Below are 18,595 nucleotides of genomic sequence, written 5' to 3'. Positions count from 1 at the left end.
GAAAGCCAAAATGACCCAGACTGTTTGGCTGTTTATAGGGTGGCATGACCCTCTGGAGACCACAGGTGTCTGTGAGAATTGGGGTTCAGATAATCAGGCAGGATCAGCAGACACATCAGTGAACAAAGGACAGATTTCTGAGCACTGCTGAGAACTGTTTTTAGCATGAGAAGGATTCAGGTTGTGGCAAGTCTGCAGTGTGATTTTCTTTAGGCTAGGGTTAGAAGTAGGACACATGAGCTGGAGAGGATCTTCCCCTATTCCTCCAAGAAACATGACTTTTGATGGGTATTTCAACAAGAGAATATCTGAACCCAAGCAAACTGCTTCTTCAGAGAAGCTGGACTGACGAGAAGAGGCTGAGAAGAAAAAGTCAAACTGTGGTTTGCATGATGACTTTGCATTTGGCCAGGATTCAGGAGCTGATAGCAGAAGATGGATCTGCTTTCTTGGACTGCCACCTTACAAGCAATAACCTGGTTGTCCTGACAGCTGGAGGAATACAATGGGGCCTGATTGGGTTCAGTATGAATCAAGAGAAAGGAAAATGATCAATCCATTAAGGTGAACAGATGCTTAGAAGAGCAGCTGTGCACAGTATGGGTTAGTAGCAGATGAGTGATGTGTAATCCAAAAGAAACCAATTAGGATACATTGAAATAGATCCAAATCACTGAGCTGAAGGGAGAATGTGGAAGACTCAGAGGTTTTGGAGACAAGGAGACTCTGGCACGATCTTCGGTCACACATGCCATTGTCTTGGTTAGAGAAAAAAAAATCCCAGATTGACCTATTTCACACATCCAGTATTGTCTTTGGAGAGCTTTGATTAGCATTTTGTAGCCCCTTCATATAGCTATGATAGTTTCAATAGCTGTAATCTCTGAGCATCATTCAGCTAAGTGGTAGGAACAATTAAATATCCCTCTGGGTGCCAGGCATAGAAGAAATAGGAAGGTGATGTCTTGGGCAGGAGACTCCAAGAAAAGGCCTGGAGAACTCTATGAGAAAGACTCAAGGGCTGTCTCTGTGCAGAGGGAAGCCTGCAGGGCTTTCTTGAGCTGCCTGTCCTCAGGCAAAAATCCCAACTCCTGCATGAAGGCAGTCCAGCTGTGCTGAGGTGTTGGGTCCACAGTGAAATTGAGTAAAGGCTGAATGGGCAAAAGAACAAAAAACCTCTCATGGTGAAATGCAAAATGCTTAAGAAATCCAGTCCTTTTCCATCCAGGACAGGTCCACATCTTTGATCACAACATGATCCCCATCTCATTGTGGAGCTCACCCTCTTCTAGTCAGTGCCAGTGGGTGTTTGTGGGCTCTTTGTTCTTCCAGTTGCCTCTGTGGGAAGTTGCAGGGCAAATCAAGTAACAGGAACCCTAAGAGTGTAGCTGTCCTAGTGAATTGAACAGTGGAATGCCATGGCCTCCAAGGTTCAGAACAGGTTGACTGCAGGCAGAGTGTTTACCTGTACGGGTACAGTCTGTGTGCTGTCAGAGAGTGGTCACTGGTCGCTTTATTCACTGTTTTATGGCTGCTGCCAAGAGCCCTGACCTGGTGAGGGTCTGTAAGAAGGTCTGCTGATCACCAGCTCTCCTGCCTGCCTCACCAAGACTGTGCTGGCCCCATTCAAGTACCTTTTTGGGTCTGTTCCCCTGCACAGACATCATTGTGGTCCAATGGATGGACTAAAGTCTGTTGAAACAAAAAGCCTGCTGAGGTAAAAAAGACTTGGGGGAGTTGTTTTATAGATAGTCAAACCAAAAGTTTCTCCCCTTGATCTTGTTATTTGAACTGCCTGAACTGATGTTGCCAACTTCTTTTCCCAAAGAGTTGCCTGAAGCAGGTGCTTGACAAGCAAATTCTTCCTCGAGGCATTAATGTTTGATGATGATATAAACAAAGTAACATGAAGGAAGGTGTTGGGCATCCGTACCTGCTGGCCATGCTGCCAGCTGTGCTCACGAATACCCAGCCTGTGGAAATTCCTGGGTGCTCAAAGCATTTGTTGCAGACTTTTCTGGCTCATTTTAACAAATCCACTCTTAGGTGTGTAGGTAATGAGCAGACAGCCACACAGAAGAAAACTCTGGGCTGACCTTCTTGGTGGGCAGGCTGCAACAAATCATTTCACTAGAAGTCCCTCATACAAAAACCTAGTACAGGGTGCTAACAGGGATCATATTAATCCACATCTTTCTGAAGAGCTTTAAAATGGCAATAATTTTATACAATTCTATTGAGACCAGTTGAATTTTGCACTTCACGAATTCACAGTTAAATAGAAAGGAAAAAACGGTGTATCTTCATAACAAGTTCATGTCCTCCAGAACTGGGGTCTTCAAAAAGTAGCATCTAATTCTTGAGAGATATTTGGGCAAATTCAGTTGGACTTGACTATCTTAAGGGTCTTCCCCAATCTAAATGATTCTATTCTCCTTCCTTGAGAAGAGGTTTTATGCTTGTGATTGATTGGGTTTGTGTCCATGTTTGTTGCCCTTCTCTGTTACTCTCAGCATACTGTCTATAAAGAAAAAGAAAAGGGGTGAGAGAAGATTTGAATAAATGGACCCAGTTTATAAAAAATGCTTATTTTCTGTATTTAAAGATTTTCTCTTTTCCTTATACTGAAATACTTGGCCTTGGTGCTTAAGTTTCATTTAAGTATGAAATTATAGTATGCATAGTGGAATCTGATAGAAATAAATTTTATTAGGGGGAGAGAAGATAACTGAAGCTTATCCAGAAAAACAATCTCATATCTAGAAGCTGAAAGTAAGAAGCCAGATATCTGCAGTCCAAGTCTGCAGAATCATTCATATTATACAGCAGAAAACTGCATCCTAACTTTAAATAGGTCATAGGAGTACAATAAAAAAGGAAAGAGAAAGATCTAATGGCAGGAAATAGGACTGCAAATGGAGGAAAAAATATAGGGCAAAACTATAAAGCTCAATGTTTGTTGCATCTGCCCTCCTAGTTCCTGTGCAAAGGCCTCAAAAATTCTTCTATATTTCATAGTTTAAGGCCAATCTTGTCTCTTAGCATATTAAAGATTTGCTAAATTAGGATTAAAGCTCTTGAAGGAGCTAGGATCAAAGCTTTTATAGCCAATGTTGAAGTGCATATTCTAATGCTTATAATTGCTAAATAGAAATTGATTTGGCATATTATATGCATCATAACTTACAGCAGAGTTAATTAATTGGCAGTTACATTTCTTCCTAGGTAGCCTGTGGCACTTTTTGATTAATTTTTAAACAAATTTAGTTCAGATTTCCTATTTCCTATGCTTTTTTTCTTTTCCCATGGTCTAAATGGGATGACTGAAAAAATATTCATAGGTCCTTTCTACATTATGTTGATATTGCATTTTATAAGAAAATGCTGAAGAAGTTGGACTCTGCTCAGAAGAGCAAACAGTTTTTTGCAAATGTGAGAGTTCAAAACTCTGCACTCTTGTCCTGAGTCACGAAGCAGCACAGAAAAGTGGGAGTCAGAGCCCAGCCTGAATGCACAAAGACACAAGGGCTGAATCATGGAACCAGATCGTTCCTCGAGTGCAAGTTTGGTGCTCTGAGCCAGCTTTGAGCTGGAAACACTTCCAGCTTGGGACTGACTCTGCTGTGCTTACAGTAAATGCCCATTAAAATACTGAGAGATTTGACACTGATTTTAACAAAGCAGCATCTATTTGTCCTAAATAGCAAAAGTTTCACATTTGAAAATCTGGTAATTTTTTCTCCAATTCTCCTGGGTATGTGGGTTTTATAGCTCCAATTTGGAATATTCCACAGGCCTCTGAAAGCATAAGTTAGAGAAATGTGCTCGCATCCACAACAAGGTCGCTTTCCAGGAATTAGAGGGGCACAAATTACAATGAACATTTTGCAGTGAGAACATACTGGGGGTTCTTTTTTTTTTTTTTTTTTGTCACAGAAATTACTTGGCAGTACAATTTCTCTGATAAAATGTACCTAAACACCTCCAGCTTTATTTTTAGCTATCTAAGTTAAAACCAACTTCTCCCAGAACTGGGCAAGGATATTTTAAATAACTTCTAACAAAAATGCCATTTACACAGTCTCTTAGTATATCTATATGTGTGAATAATATAACCTTTCATGACTTAACAGTACCCTCATTTTCACTAATTGAAGGTCTTCCATTTGTCCATTTTCTTTTGGGGAAGGCATCAATTCTTTATTTGGATGTAGTTGCCTATTGAGAGTGTAATATACATGTTTTTGAAGAGCAATTCATATAGTAAGACTATACATTTTTGAAAGTTTGCAGTGCTCTGAGGACCAGATTCACAAGGAGGGAAATTTAGCCTTTACAAGCAGTTTGGAGCTCCATATTGTCTGGATTTATTGATTTATTGTGTAATATCTGTGTTAATGATTTTTCTGCAGGTTGGGGAAAGGCCTGCAAAAGATGAATTTTGCCCTCCAGCGTACACCCACTATGAGGTGTCCCCAAGCTTTTATCGATCTGCCATGATCCTGAAGCCACAGCTGGGGCTGGGAGCAGTGTCCAGGTTGCCGTCTGCCAAGAGCAGGATTCTCATTGCGAGTCAAAGATCCTCAGGGAGTTGTCTCCATCAGCAAGGAGAAATAACAAGTGCTCCCAGCCTCTACCATCCTGATGCTTCAGGTAAAGTATGAACTTTCTTTCCTTTCCCTTTACTGTTGCCACCAATAAGGTACCTTTATTTTGAGAACAGAAAAGTCACAAAATGAGCAGCATTTTGACCTGATCCTACAAAGCTCCAGCAGCACCCTTTGAGGTGTGTCTTTTCATCCTGCAGCAAGGCTGACTAGGGAGTCTGGGACTTGTGCAAAGGTTGTTTAGCAGGTCATTGCCAAAGAAAGAGAATAGTTTTCAATAATAATTCTCATTTTTCATCTTTTTATCTTCCTCCACCTTGTAAATGCCTGAAAAATCTTTGGTTTTGTTCTGGGGAAGATAATAGGATATTTTCTTCCATCATGAAGACCTCACCATTCAGTCTGGATTTGACATTCCCACCACGTTGTGCTCTGAATACCTGGGTAGTGTTCAAATGTGCCAGCAGAGATCTTGATTCTCTGAAGGCCTGGTGTACCCCTCTTTGGAGACAACACTTCTAATACCATTTTCTCCCTAGCTACTGCCCAGCTCAGCATCACCCTGGGCAGAATTATAGGGGAGGGAAAAGCACAAGAAGAGGTGGAAGGAGAAATGTTCGATGTCACAAGAAAGAGAGAATAATTACTTCTATGGAACACTCCTTAACAGCCTGGAAAAGTGTGGAAGTTTAAAAAATGCACAGGGGCAAGTTCAGAGACAACTGAAAATCAGTCATTGTCAGACCGAAGTGTAGCAGCTGTTTAGCAGCCTAGAATGCTGCAGAGATTTTTAAAAGTAGTTATAAGGGCTAAAGTTAATTAATGACTTAAGGCCATATGATCTCTTGCCCCAGGATGGGATTCTTTCTGATGTATTCTTATTTAACCTGTTCATGAAAAACTATTTATAAAAGCCTTTGATATGAGATCTTGGAGCCTCTGAAAGCAGGGCTGCTCCAATGCATTACCTGTTTTCAAGTTAAAATTGTTCCCTAGTGTTTTGCCTAACCTCCTTTGTTGCAGTTTGCTTCCTCTTTCATCTGGAGTAGTTTTGGGGTCTTTTCCTCTTTGCAGGTATTTGAAAACTATTGCCATCTCTCCCCAGTGTCCATTTGTCCATACTAAGAAACAGGAGAAATTTAGAAAAATTTAGAATGGAAATGCACCAGAGCATCTTGACTTTACCCTGAGAGGACAGTGTCAGTCAGTAATACAGGTTGACAGGATTTGGGGCTTATCAGACAATCAAGGTTCTCTGTAATACGGTTCCTCTTGCCAGTATCCTGTACTGTCTGACCCTGCATGTGGAGTTTATCTGATGCCATCAGCAGAAGCTGACCAAACTCAGCTGTATGTGACTTCTGAGACACCCCAAGATTGCAGGCTGGGTTGTAAATACCATTTCAGCCCTGTGACTTGAGTTCAGTCAGCAATCAACATGGGAATACAGGTGCACAGAGTAATTGGATCATAATTTCCATTTAAATGAAACTGCAAGAGTCTGTGAGTTTAGGATATGAGTAGGGTAAACCCTTGTGTTATGGGAATCAGTTTGGGAGATAGATAAGAGAGAAAGTGCAAACAGAACCCATTACAAAATAAATGCTTTTTTCTGATCCTCAGAAATGAATACTGCCTTCATTTTTACTCATCCATCACCCATCCATTATCCACATTATCCTCCATCATTGATGCTAACAGACATGACTTTCCTTAGCCACTTTTAATCCATACAGGAGCTTGTCTTGCATGCATTCATTTACCATCTTCTGTGTTATGTGACATTTTAAAATCTAAACAGGATCAGCTTATCAGTCCAATTTTTTGTCTGTAGTACTGCCTTTAAAAAGAGCCAGTACATGAGGAGTATACATAAGTAAATTGCACGAGCTGTTACTGTGATTCTATTCCACTAAAGTTGTGTTTCTTAACGTTGGGGTTTTTTGTAATTTTTTTTGAATTTTAAAAAATTATTCATTTTTTTAATCACTGATTATTTTTTGGACCTTGTCTGCTTTGGAGGTCAAGTTTAATATATAGCTCTCCTTAATTTCCTTCCTACAACAGTTATTTTGCTTGTTTCTCTCTAGTCTTTTGATACCTTGCTGTTTCATAAAGGGTATAAAAGACAACTCCTGGTAGTCCAATAATCTGTCTGTCATCTCTTTCAGGACCCCAAAGTGTGTTTCATCTGGTCTTTGGGCTCTGACTGTTTTATGGATTTCAAATTACACAAGACTTGTTCTGGAGAGGTTGCTAATGTCTCCAGTTTTTCACTGTCCACCCCAGGACACATTGTTTTCACTTCTGGCATCTCACCTTCCAATTCCTTGCAAGATGAAGAATGTGTTTAATTTTTCTGCAATACCTGTTTCTGTTGGGAAGTCCTTTTCACTGCTCTCCTTTGTTTCAATGCCTCTTCCCACTTATCTTTTGTGTACTTCTGAAATCTTATGTTGGTTTCTTTACACAATTATTTTTGGTATTTTATTTCCCAATTATCTATTCAAGATTTTGTTATAATCACCTTTTCCTTAACTAAAGCCTTTTTTCCTTGTATGTCTCAAGTGACTTAATCCTTCTTTCGGCAATGGACTTCATAGGTCAGCTTACCAGACTTTTTTGTTTTTAATACTTCCTTTCAAAAAGAATAATGAATTGATCATGAAAGAAGCTGAGGTGACAGAAGATAGGACAAGATGGGTGTAGGAGTGCAGAGGCATCAGAGAATCGATTCCTGTGCCTGTATCCACAGCAGAGCACACATGCAGACCAGAGATGATCTGCTGGTTGCCATGGGAGGGATGAATGGGACAGCACCCCCTGGCATGCCAGAGCTGTTGGGGTGCTAATTATAAGAGCTTATAGAAGGGCCAGACACCTCTTAGCCATCTATGTTAAGGTACCCAACACCATTTTCAACCACTTTCCCTTATTTTGGCTGTTAGCTGTAGTACTATTTGCAGTATATTTGATCTGCATCATTGGTTCTGCCGCACTATTTAAAAGACAGGATTAAACACAGCTTTGATAGAGTCATATTTGCAAATATGAGTAAATAACATGCATGAACATATGGGCAGTGTCTGGGATGCAGAGCCAGTAAGACTTGCTCACGGGTGTTGTGGGGTGTGAGAGCTTGGGTAACTTCAGCAAGAGCAGCAAGGGACTAAGGGGTATTTTTCTGCCAGAGATACCAGGCCTGCCTTCAAGACTGCTAATCAGCATCTCTTGCAGCTTGATCCTGAGCTTTTAATCCAGTTTCCAATCCTGGTGATATCAGCCCTGCCCTGAGGTAATGGAAACAGAAGGATCAGCCGGTTGCTATCCCGTGGCAGAGCGCGGTACCGCAGCGGCTCTTACACTGAGATCGCTGTGGCACGGTATCGGGGACAGCAGCAGTGCCTCTTAGCGAGGATTTTATTCCCCTTTGCCATGCCATTCATTGTGCAGCAGTCTGGTTAAGCAGCGCTGATAAGCGGCGTGGTTTGGCCCATGTATAATACTAATCCTCATAAAACTGACTCTGAAGTAATTGATAATTAAATCCCTGAGGTGCTGTGATGGACTGCAAGTATTATGAGTGCATTAAGGGTTTTGTTAGCTTTACGTTATGCCAAGCAGAAAGTGAAATAATGATGAGTGCTCCCTCAAGTGTGATCTCTTAAGTGTGATGCCTAAAGTGTGGTTGGATCAGTGATCCTTCTTCATCAGTAGGGTGTAGGACGTGTGGTGGCATTGGCTGCAAGTGCCTTTTGAAGCAGTGCTGCTCCTTCGGTGGTGCTTTGCCTCAGGAGGGTCAGACAAGCAGCCTGACTGTAAGAAAAAGCGTTCTGCAAAGTAGGTAAAATAAGAAGTCACTGAGTTATGATCTTCTTATAGGTGCCATAGAGTCTCTGAAAGCTTAACATTTGTTTATTTTATGTAAATAGACTCTACTCTTTCTATGGGAAACTTGTCAGTCAAAACAAGCATTGAAGCATACTGTGTCTATAACATGTAAAATATTAATATGTTTTCCTTGGTTATAAAGACTTCTTGAAGCAAGTGTGTTAGGATTTGCATTCATTTGCTGATTATTTTGATGGAATTAATGTCTGATTTGGAAAAGTATAACAGAGATCTCATCATTAAAGCTTCACTTTAATTATGCTCATTAATTTAATTCTACATTTTTCAGTAGTGTTTTGGGGTATTTTTTTCTCAAAGAGTGAGTTAATGAAATGTTGCTTCCTTATCACCTCTCTGTGTATTAAACTTGTCAGTCCCGAGGGTCTAGCTGCTCCTCTCATTTCTGAGCAAGTCAACTTTCCTTGAAGACAGAATTTACCCATACATCAGGACTCCAATATTTGTCATTCCTTGGACAGACACAGATATATGCATATATTTGTGTCTTTGCATATGTATAATGTATTTCATCTCAAATGCCACAATATGCCTATAGCTTTCTCCCAGCAGGAAAGCTTTGTTTTCATGTTTACTCTCAGGAATAAACAATGTAATAGTGACCTATTAATTGAACATGTAAATTAGATTTGATGATAGAAAAGAGGTCTGAGTTAACTTCCTGAAATATTGCCTTACTGCTACTCCAGCTCTGTCTGTACTTGAGGTACTTGGATTTGAACTGGCAAGCTTCTTAACTGGCTAAGGAAAGAGGGACAAGGGAATAATTCAAAGAGGAAAATGTCCTCTGTCCTCCACTAACTTGAAGCGTTCACGCTCTCTATTTACTTTGAGAGAGCAATCTGACTGTACTTCATTAAAAAAAAAAAGTTTCAAAGGGACACACACACTCTTCCTCATGAATTTTTTTTAAGGACATTGTCATCTTACTTGAGACATTGCCATCTGCCACCTCTCTGCTCCAGTTACTGTGTCTTCAAGGAATTAAACCCCATCATATTAGAAGGGTTGTCTATGTGACAGTTGTACCAAGCTGTCATTTCTAAGAACAGTATGTGGAGCAATCTGGGTGTAGGAGCAGGCAAATGCTTCCTACCTTGCCTCCTTCCTGCTCAGAGCCAAGCATTGTCTTTGGCTGGACATCCCCAGCCCTTCTGAGTGAGCAGCAGGGGCAGGTGAGAGGCAGCTCCAGGGCAGAGAGGTGTTGTGGCTGCTCTGGGCTGCCAGTGGAAAATGCAATGAGTGGGACTCATGCATGGATGATTCCTGTGCTGTGAGATTTTGAGGGATGCCGTGCTTTTCACAGTAACTGCTGAGTGAACACGGGCATTTGCAGCTTGAATGAGTTGTGAGATGACAAGTTCTTGGGGTGTTGAGAATGTGCTAACCAGCCTTGGTTTGCCTGGGAGCTGGGAAGGCACAGAGCAGTTTTTGGTGCTTTTAAATCTGAATTGTGAGGAGGGGAGCATTTACTACCATATGATGGTGGACTGACCCATCAGAAATTAATCAATGTTCAGCAGTAACAACTGTTTGGCCTTTGGAACTGACCTGTCCCAGGCTTGATGGTATTTGGGTGAGAGACCATCAGGGCAGCTGGGCTCAACCTGCTCACTGCTGTTCAGGTGTAAACCATTAAAGCCTCTGTTTTAAAGTCCCTTTCCTCATTTCTTGTTTGGAGAGAAGTTGTTATGTTTACACAGAGAAACCACAAATGTAGTGGCACCAGAAAAAAGTTCTCACATGTGTGATTTGTTTTTAATCTGCAAAGATACAAATGGTTGGGTTAACTCAGCTTGTACTATTTCTGACTGATGCAGTGACATTGGAGGTAAGGTCTTTACCCCAGATTTCCCAATACGCAATAAGAACAGAGATGTTCAGATCATCAGTAAGTGAGAGAAAATGGCATTTAATGATTAAAGTTTTAAAAGAAGTTCTGGTTTAAAAAAAAATTTAAAAAAGGGAAAGCAAAGAAAACTAAAAATCCTATGACCAGATAACAAAGACTTGCCAAGGAACCCTGAGTTACAGAGTTTTAAAGTCTTGAACTTCTACTCTTTTTCATAAGAGCATATCTGTATAACTTATTTCTTTAATTTTTCATTCATTTCAGCTAAAACGTATTTCAAATTTCACAGTGAAATTACATGAAAGTTGCTTTTTATCCATGCACGAAGATGCAATTCTTGTGCAGTGGGGACGCATAAGAAGTGAAGTTCAGACTTTTAACAAAGTCTCCCCAGGCACATCTAGTTTGTGTCAATCAGTCCCTAACTCAAAATGTTTTTATGTTTCTGGATGGGAACAGCTTGAAGTGTCATAGAAAATCACTTGTGTGCATACACACAACAATACTTAATTCTATAATTAGCTTCAGGCAGTGAGACAACTAGAAAGATTTTTAAGCTTATTTTGGCAGATTTTCATTAAAATAAAAGCTGCTCATTAAAATAACTTTTGTTTTGAACTCCCAGACCTTGTTTGCTGGAGTACTTCTATACTTTTAAGGAACAGAAATAAAGCAAAAACATGCATGAGAAAACTTGATGAAGTTTAGAACAGAAAATATGTACAATAGGCTGGTGTCTCATGTATTTTAATGAGAAAGAATACACAAAATTACTTAGTTTTAAGGATTTGAATGCCTCCCTAATGAGGATAATGTCCTGCCCCCAGGTCCTCATGGTACAGAAGAACTGGATTACAAAGAAAAGAAGTGAAAAATAATTTCAGGATGATGATGAGTTCAAGATGCAAAATATTGTTAGTTCAGGGGGAATTGGAATTGAAGTCATAAGCTAGAAACACACAAAAAAGTATGAGATAAAACCACTGAGTCCTCTGCCCAAGTCTGGAAGAATGACTTTGAAGAAAAGGTAAAGATGAGGCGGCAGTTTGTAACCAAAGACCTTTTGGTTTTAAGGAAATTCTTCTTCATTCATGGTGCTCGGTCACAAACTGCAGAGAACAGTCAGTCTGGGGACTTGTGGCCATCCCTGTTGTTGAGCTGGATGCCTGGGAGTCTCAGGTGAGCCACACTGCCCTAGGCCAAGCATGTTTGAAATGCTTTTTAAATAAAGCCACTTCTAACTTTATTCCGCTGCCCCAGTGGAATTTCCCCTGCTTTGTTGCAGGAAGTCTGTGATATTTATAGTTTGTTACTGTAAAATGGAAATATCTCTCCCTCCCTCGATTTTCAGAGATGCTTAGGAAAAAGAAATCTCAGCTTATGCAGTCCAGGTGCATTTTTTGGAAACCTGTAAAACCCACGAGAGATGGCCCCATGCCTTCTCCCTGCTGCCACTGAGCTGGGCAGGTTCCTTGCACCTGCAGCTGCTTACCGCGAGTACTTGTCTCGCCTTCGGATCTGGAGGGTGCCTGGGCTGGTCCCATCACTGATGCAGCACATGGAGTATTTTGCAGTGGTAGGGAAGAAGTCTTGGCTTTGGAAGCAATAAATCAGCCATAAATCAGCTGCAGTAGGCCACTGTCAAAGCAGTGCTGCCCAAACCTGGCAGTGAACTGATGGTGGCCATCACCGCCTGTCTCTTCTCTGTGCTGACGTGCCTGCTCTGCCCTTCACCTGCACCTGGAACCCATGGCTGCCTTTGAGCCCCTCTTCACAATATCCAAAGGAAACCACATTCAGGATCATAGTCCAAAATTGCCTCTGCTGGTGCCAGGGATGGGGAGTGAATGGGGATTTTAGTAGTCTTTTCTTACTCACTTTCCTCTCACTTATAGATATTTGTTATTTTCATTTGGGTTACTCTGCACAGCGTGTACTTCTCTGGGCTGGCAAAGGTGCTGCAGACATCCATCTCCTTGTGTCTTAAGAAAGGGCTCAACCTGGGGAAAGTGGGTACAAAAATGCATTTTTAAGAGCCTAGAGTATATAAATTGTTTTATTCATTGAGCAAGGAGCATTTTTTTACATCTTTGCAGGAATGTGCTTTATAGGAGAACAAAACTCTTTTTGGCTTGGTGTTACAACTATTTCTGTTTCAAAAGGAAAGGCTTAGTTACATGAAACAAAGCTTAGCATTAGTATTGTGATGAGGTACACAAATATCTTTCAAAATCCCTGTAACATTTTTCTGCTCAAAGGAGTTAGGCTTGTTTTCTCTAAAGTCTTCTCAAAGTGAAATGCTTCATTAAAATTAATAAGGCTGTGACCTACATAGTTTACAAAAGAATTAAATACTGTAATAATATGACCATATTCTTACTGTGCAGTTAATTTGTATTTTTCTTTATATTATGAATGTTTACTTCTTCCTTTGAAGTTTGTGTTGGGCTAGTGTACAATAGTGTTCACTGAATAAGAACTGAAAAAGGGTGACTTTTTGGCCTTTTCAGAATATGTTGGTAGCTTTTAATGCTGCCTTTTTTACTATCCCATTTGTCCTGATTAAACACTCTAGCATCAGGTTTTGGAGATTGTTGTTAATATTTTTTAAAAAAATATGTATTTTTGCTGCACAGAATTCCACAAGGAACAGGAATCTGGTATTCTCAAACTTAGGAAGAAAAAGCTCTGTCCAAATTGATGTACACGTGAGGTCTGGAGTCACTTGGGTATCCAGACCTTCCAACCAAAAGCACAATCTAATTTTTAGTCCTTGAGTTTGAAGGCAAGACTGCCATGATCATGGACCTTTGGACCTATGGCCTGTGAAGGAAAAGAGGAGCATTTTTGAATCTGTGTTGTGTATTTGCCTAGGAAGGTTTTCCTGAGCAGGAGCAGCAGCCTACAGGTTAGGACAGAAGCTGGAGACAGATGAATGTTTGGTAGCCACAGGCAGAAATCACAGCTGAACTGCTCCTGTGGTCTAACTGCAGGTGTTATAAACCAACTACTGGTTTATAGTAGCTGGTGGGTGTCACTCACATGGGCTGGTGTCTTAGCAAGGAAGAGTCCACCTGTGGAAATGGGCAGTGGTATGTTAAAAAAGTAGGACTTTACAGGTCATGTCCTTGTTCCCAGGCTTGGCGCAAGAAAATGGAAATTTTTTTTAGTGGAATTTAAAAGAAGAACTTCAAAGGAGTGTTTTCTTTGAAATACAAAAAAGTTCTGTGTCCTTGAAGAGGATTGTTGCTGGTTTACAATACTTTCCAAAATTGGAGGTTATCTGTAGCATGTTTGTCTCTGTGAGTTTTTTTAATTGGCACACAATAAATGTAAAATTAGAAAGTGATACAGCACTGAAGAAGATAACATTAAAAGAAATTTGTAGCAGCGTTGAACTGTGTTACTTTGCTGGAAGTTTGAGTTAGGCCCCATGGGTACTTGGCACATTTCACCTTTTAAAAATGATTGTGACCTGAAATTTCTCCACCAATTGTCTTTTCAATGCAGCAAAGAATAAAACATCACTGTAGTCTGATCAGCCATTTTATTCAGTCTTGGTACTGCCTTTATGTAGTTGGGAGATACAGGTGATGGTCTCACAGTTAACTTATATCACAAAAATTTCTTTCTTTTTCCTTTTTTCAGTTGATCTTAAGAAAGGATCATGTCCAAGTGCTGCAAAATCAAATCTCCCCAAGCCCTGCCCGTCTGGACTCCGTCCCCCAGGTTATTCACGGCTGCCAGCAGCTAAGCTGGCTGCATTTGGCTTTGTCAGGAGCTCGAGTGTGTCCTCTGTCTCCAGCAACCAGTCCAACGACAGCGCTCAGAGCGACCAGAGCAGGACAACTAACCGTAAGTCCCAGAAGTGCCCTTCTTTCCAGAGGGATATTAAACAGATGTGTCCCAGGATTGTCCAGACTGTAGTTTCCATATGGTTCAGAACTAATGAAATCTGTCCAGTACTCACTAATCTCTTCTCTGCCACTGACTTTGGTTTGGTATCTTGATTGCCCAGTGAAGTTTTTTTTAAAATATGAATAATAATTATTAAATATTAATAAACAAGCATTAATTTCTAACACCTGTTTAAAATATTAATAGTGAGGGATGAATAGGGCCTGAATGTTGAGGAGGTGGTTTTCCCTGCTACAGAGAAAATTCCATTAAGAGTGAATTTGAGGCATTCTTTCTTGTATTTTGTTTTTTACCTGGAACATGCCTTCTTACAAGCTGAAATAGTAAATAAACAGAGCGAACTGTGTTTGTCAAGTAAATGGCAGCCAATGCAGAACAGGACAAATATTATCTAAAATAGGAGATACAATCTTTCTCATCTACTTTTCTTCTGCTTCTTAATATTCAGTATAGTAAATTCAGCCAGTGATATGAAAAATTGAGCCAGTGATATGAAAGAGATCAGGACTGATATCGTAGTACATCTACCAGACTTTGAATGATCCCCTGGCAGAAATGTCATTCCAAATCCTATTTTCTGCAAAGGCTGTTAATTTTATTAAGTACAAAATAATACCCGCTGGATTCTGCAGTCCTTGGGAAATGTGCACATGCCCTGGGCTCAGAGCAGAAAGGGGGATTGAGGGATTTTCATGCCCATTTTTCTTTGAAGACTAGATTGAGCCTGAACTGTGTCAATATCAAAGCAAGTGGTATCAGCCCAAGAGGGGTGCAGACAGGGCCACCAGGTGACATGAAGCAGCAGAGGAGACAAGATGCTGCAGGCTCCTAAATCTTTCACTGTTTGTATTAATTTGAAATTAATTAAAATAAATACAATTAATATAGTTCAAAACCCTAAGGATTTTCTCTTTCCCCTTTACATGGGGTGATTGAAATGCAAAAGACTAATGTTAGCAGGGACTTTTAACTTTACCAATGCCCCCAAACATGCTTGTGTCTTGTTTTACTGTTGGACTGATCACTCATTTTTTGTTATTTCCTAATAAACTTTACTTTGAGGTAAGTCAGACTCTTTTGCTTTGTGCTCTTACCCTACATTTATGCCTTTGGAAGACTCCTCTTTTTATCTGGTGTTGTCACCTTTTAGTCTTTATTTACATAAAACCTGTGTTAAGGACAGAATTACCTGATATCTGATTAGATCTAAACTACGTCTCTGCAAGCAATATTGTTGTTTAGCGGTTTCAGGTGTGAATCTGAAAAAAATGACAACTCTGGGTACAACACCATCCTTGAACACACCAGATGTATACAGGTTCATACAAATCTAAAACCAAAATACTCCAGGGTGCTGAATTTGAATCAATTGATTTCTGTTAAAAAAATTGTGGAAGAAGCATTAGCAATCTCAGGCATAGAAAGTTACATTCAGTTCTCTTAAAAGTTGATTTCATTTATGTATTCTGTATTTTTATACTGTCTTTGTACATTTTGCCCATAAAAACTGAAGGATATGGAAGCATTTGGTTTCAGCTGACTCAGCTGAGGATGGTAGTGCTCTTTAGTGTTGGGATCAGGATGATGTGACCATCTTGTGCGTATTACAAGATCAGTTTTGATGGGTATGAAAATTACCCAGGGGAAGTGTTCTGCTTGTACGAATTCAGGTCGAGATGAGCGCAGGCCATCACCTGGTGAAAAACAGCATCTATAACTTTGCTCTTGCTGCCAAGTTAGATAACTCATGGAAGCTGTTGTGGAGTTTCCCTCCACCTCCAAGTGAGAGCAGGCGAATGAGCCCCTCCCAAGGGTCATCTCTCTCACATGTCTCAGCTGTCTGGCCCAGAAGCCTTCTACTTCTCTGTAGTTCCAAAAGGAGAGTGTTTCCTCCTGGACAAAGGTGAGGGAGGGAGAAGGTGTGTTGCCAAGCAGGTGAGGGCACATCTGGTGTTTAGGGTAAGTTGGTAAGTCTTGACTTGGTAAGTCATCACACAAGGTGACACCTACCATCACCTGCTTGCTTTTGATTAAAGACAGCGTGACTCCTGTTCATGGGGCAGATGGGTAGGAAGAAAAAGTGTTTCCTCACTCTTAATTTATTATCTTTCATAGAAATGTTATCTGTATGAAACTGTGCCATCTTTTTCTATTTGCAGTCTGTGTGCCAGCAAGAGTTAAATTAGTTGCCCAGTACCCAGGGAGCACAAATTAGCTGGTTTCCATTCTACCGCAGCTTATTTAACACAGAGCAGCAGTGCATTTAAACATGCACAGAAAGGATGTAGGGGAGAAGTACGGGCTCAGGAATCTTAGCATGACATATTATTTCTTCCCTTCATTGTCTGCTGGAAGAACAGTTTTATTTAAATTAAATAAATAGCTGATTCTGTAGCTACTACCTGAGATCATGTCTTTGACTAAATCAGGTCTCCTAGAGAGCAAGCAAAAGCTTTACTGTTAATTTCCTAGCTCAGTAGGGTAGCAAAATGCAAAATTATCTAGCTTTAGAGGTCTTCAAACACACATAACGCAATTTTCTATTTAAGCAGCATCTCTGCATGTCAGGGAGACAAAAGTAGTTGATAACATCTTACAAGTGTGCATTTGTTATAAATAGAGGAGCTGCTACTGTTGTAAATCATGGAGCTCATTTCAAAATCATGACATTTTGTAGGTTACTAAAAAGCCAATGACTATGGCTAGGTGAGAGGAAAACACTGGTTTATTTTAGGGAGAGAGTGTCTCTGGGTAAACAGTGATTCTTTAAGGGACCCTGGTGAGATCCTGTTCTTGCTTTTCTCTCCTCTACCAGATGTCTTGTGGTGCAAGTTCTGCCTAAACACATTTCTTTTCAGAAGTCCCAGCAAGTGTCTCTGTCTAGGGTGTAAAACCCACTTGTTTAGAAAAAGGAGACATGATGTTTGTGTTGAGGGGAAGTTTGTTAATGGAGCTGAAATGTGGCAGCTTTGTTCTTCACCAGATTTCTCCCCTTCCTGTGACCCGTCTAAAAGCAGTAAGCCTGGATGTGTATGGTGCCTGTGCTGTGCTGCTTCATTCACTTTCTGGCAATACCTCGCATATTCAGGTTGACACAATTAAATGCTGTGGGACTGGGCTCTTTTCCCATGGTGACACAGGACACACTGCTCAGTACTTGTCTGCTTGTCCTCGGGTCTTTCCTGGAGTTCTATCCCAGGGTCGTGGGTATCACCAGGCTGCTCTTTGCCAAAACCATGCCAGCAGTGACAGTCTTGTCACCAGCTGCTAATCAGGATCAGTCGTAAGAGGGCTCTGCTGCTGGTCCTGCCCAATTTTCTGTTGAGGCTGAAGGAGCAGCCTCTGGGAAAGCCCAGGCTGAGGCTCAGCTCCTGGTCCTGTTACCAGTAGTCCAAACATCTGTTCTGTGGCACAGATAGGTTTGTCCACTAATATCACTAATATCTTAGTTCAAGATTTCCTGCAAAATTCAAATTTAGCCCCAGTTCTGGTGTACTACTTTTGAGGTTTTCAAAAAATGCCTGATATTTTAAACCATTATTCTTTATTTAGAAACAGAGAATTTTGTATGCCTAAAAAATGATTTGCAGTGGAGAGAAACAATTGTATAAACATAAAGAGAAACTTCCACTTTAAACAACTTGTAACAAAATACTTCATGGATTTTTTTTTTTTTAATTTTAAATGCACTATATGGAAGCTTTCCCCGTGTCTGCCCCAGTAAAATTTGCAGGAGACATTCACGTCATCCACCAAAGGCCACAGTTGTGGGATGTGGTTCCCAGTAGTATCTTGTGATTTTGCAGTGAGGTAACATGATGCTCAGACTGTACCTTCTGTTTTACTGGTTTGAGGAGCTGAGAGTTTTGCATTTTGAACTGGTTTGAGGGGCCTGCATCTGCATTTTGAGTGACCAACTGAATGTCCCGCTCACACAATTAGCTTTATGTGCTTCATCAGCATAGACTCCAACTGGCTGTAGGTACCACGCGGGAAAGAGCTTGTCAAGCACTGTGGAAGAATTTGATGTGTAGAGGATTGGAAGGAAGGTGGATTGTTTAGAATGAGTTAAGGCTAAGAGTTCAGGAGATGGAAGAATGTCAGTATAACATCGGGAAATACTTCATAGTCATAAGGTCTACTAGTCTGTTAAATAATCTTCCAACTCAAGCAGTGAAATCCCTGTTGCTTAAGATTCTTTAAATAGAACAATGGCACGGTGTTAGAGGCAATTCTCCTCCATCGACGTGCTAGACTAAAAGACATAATGCTATTCAGTATCTACCCACAGCTCTGAGTGCTGAAGCAA

General features: G+C 40.6%; 1 protein-coding gene across 7 annotated transcripts in view; it reads left to right on the top strand.

Moving 5' to 3' along the window:
- Nucleotides 1-18,595, top strand: part of MTUS2 (microtubule associated scaffold protein 2) — a 265,481-nt gene that overhangs the window by 107,132 nt on the left and 139,754 nt on the right. For all 7 annotated transcript variants that reach the window (XM_064716695.1, XM_064716686.1, XM_064716676.1 and 4 more), the window contains 2 exons: nt 4,413-4,653; nt 14,017-14,223. In XM_064716695.1, the coding sequence (XP_064572765.1) occupies nt 4,413-4,653; nt 14,017-14,223 (448 nt within the window). The remainder of the gene's footprint in view (nt 1-4,412; nt 4,654-14,016; nt 14,224-18,595) is intronic.

Source organism: Zonotrichia leucophrys, chromosome 1 (genome assembly GCF_028769735.1).
Source record: "Zonotrichia leucophrys gambelii isolate GWCS_2022_RI chromosome 1, RI_Zleu_2.0, whole genome shotgun sequence".
Classification (NCBI taxonomy): Eukaryota; Metazoa; Chordata; class Aves; order Passeriformes; family Passerellidae; genus Zonotrichia; species Zonotrichia leucophrys.
This window is presented reverse-complemented; position numbering and strand designations above follow the sequence as displayed.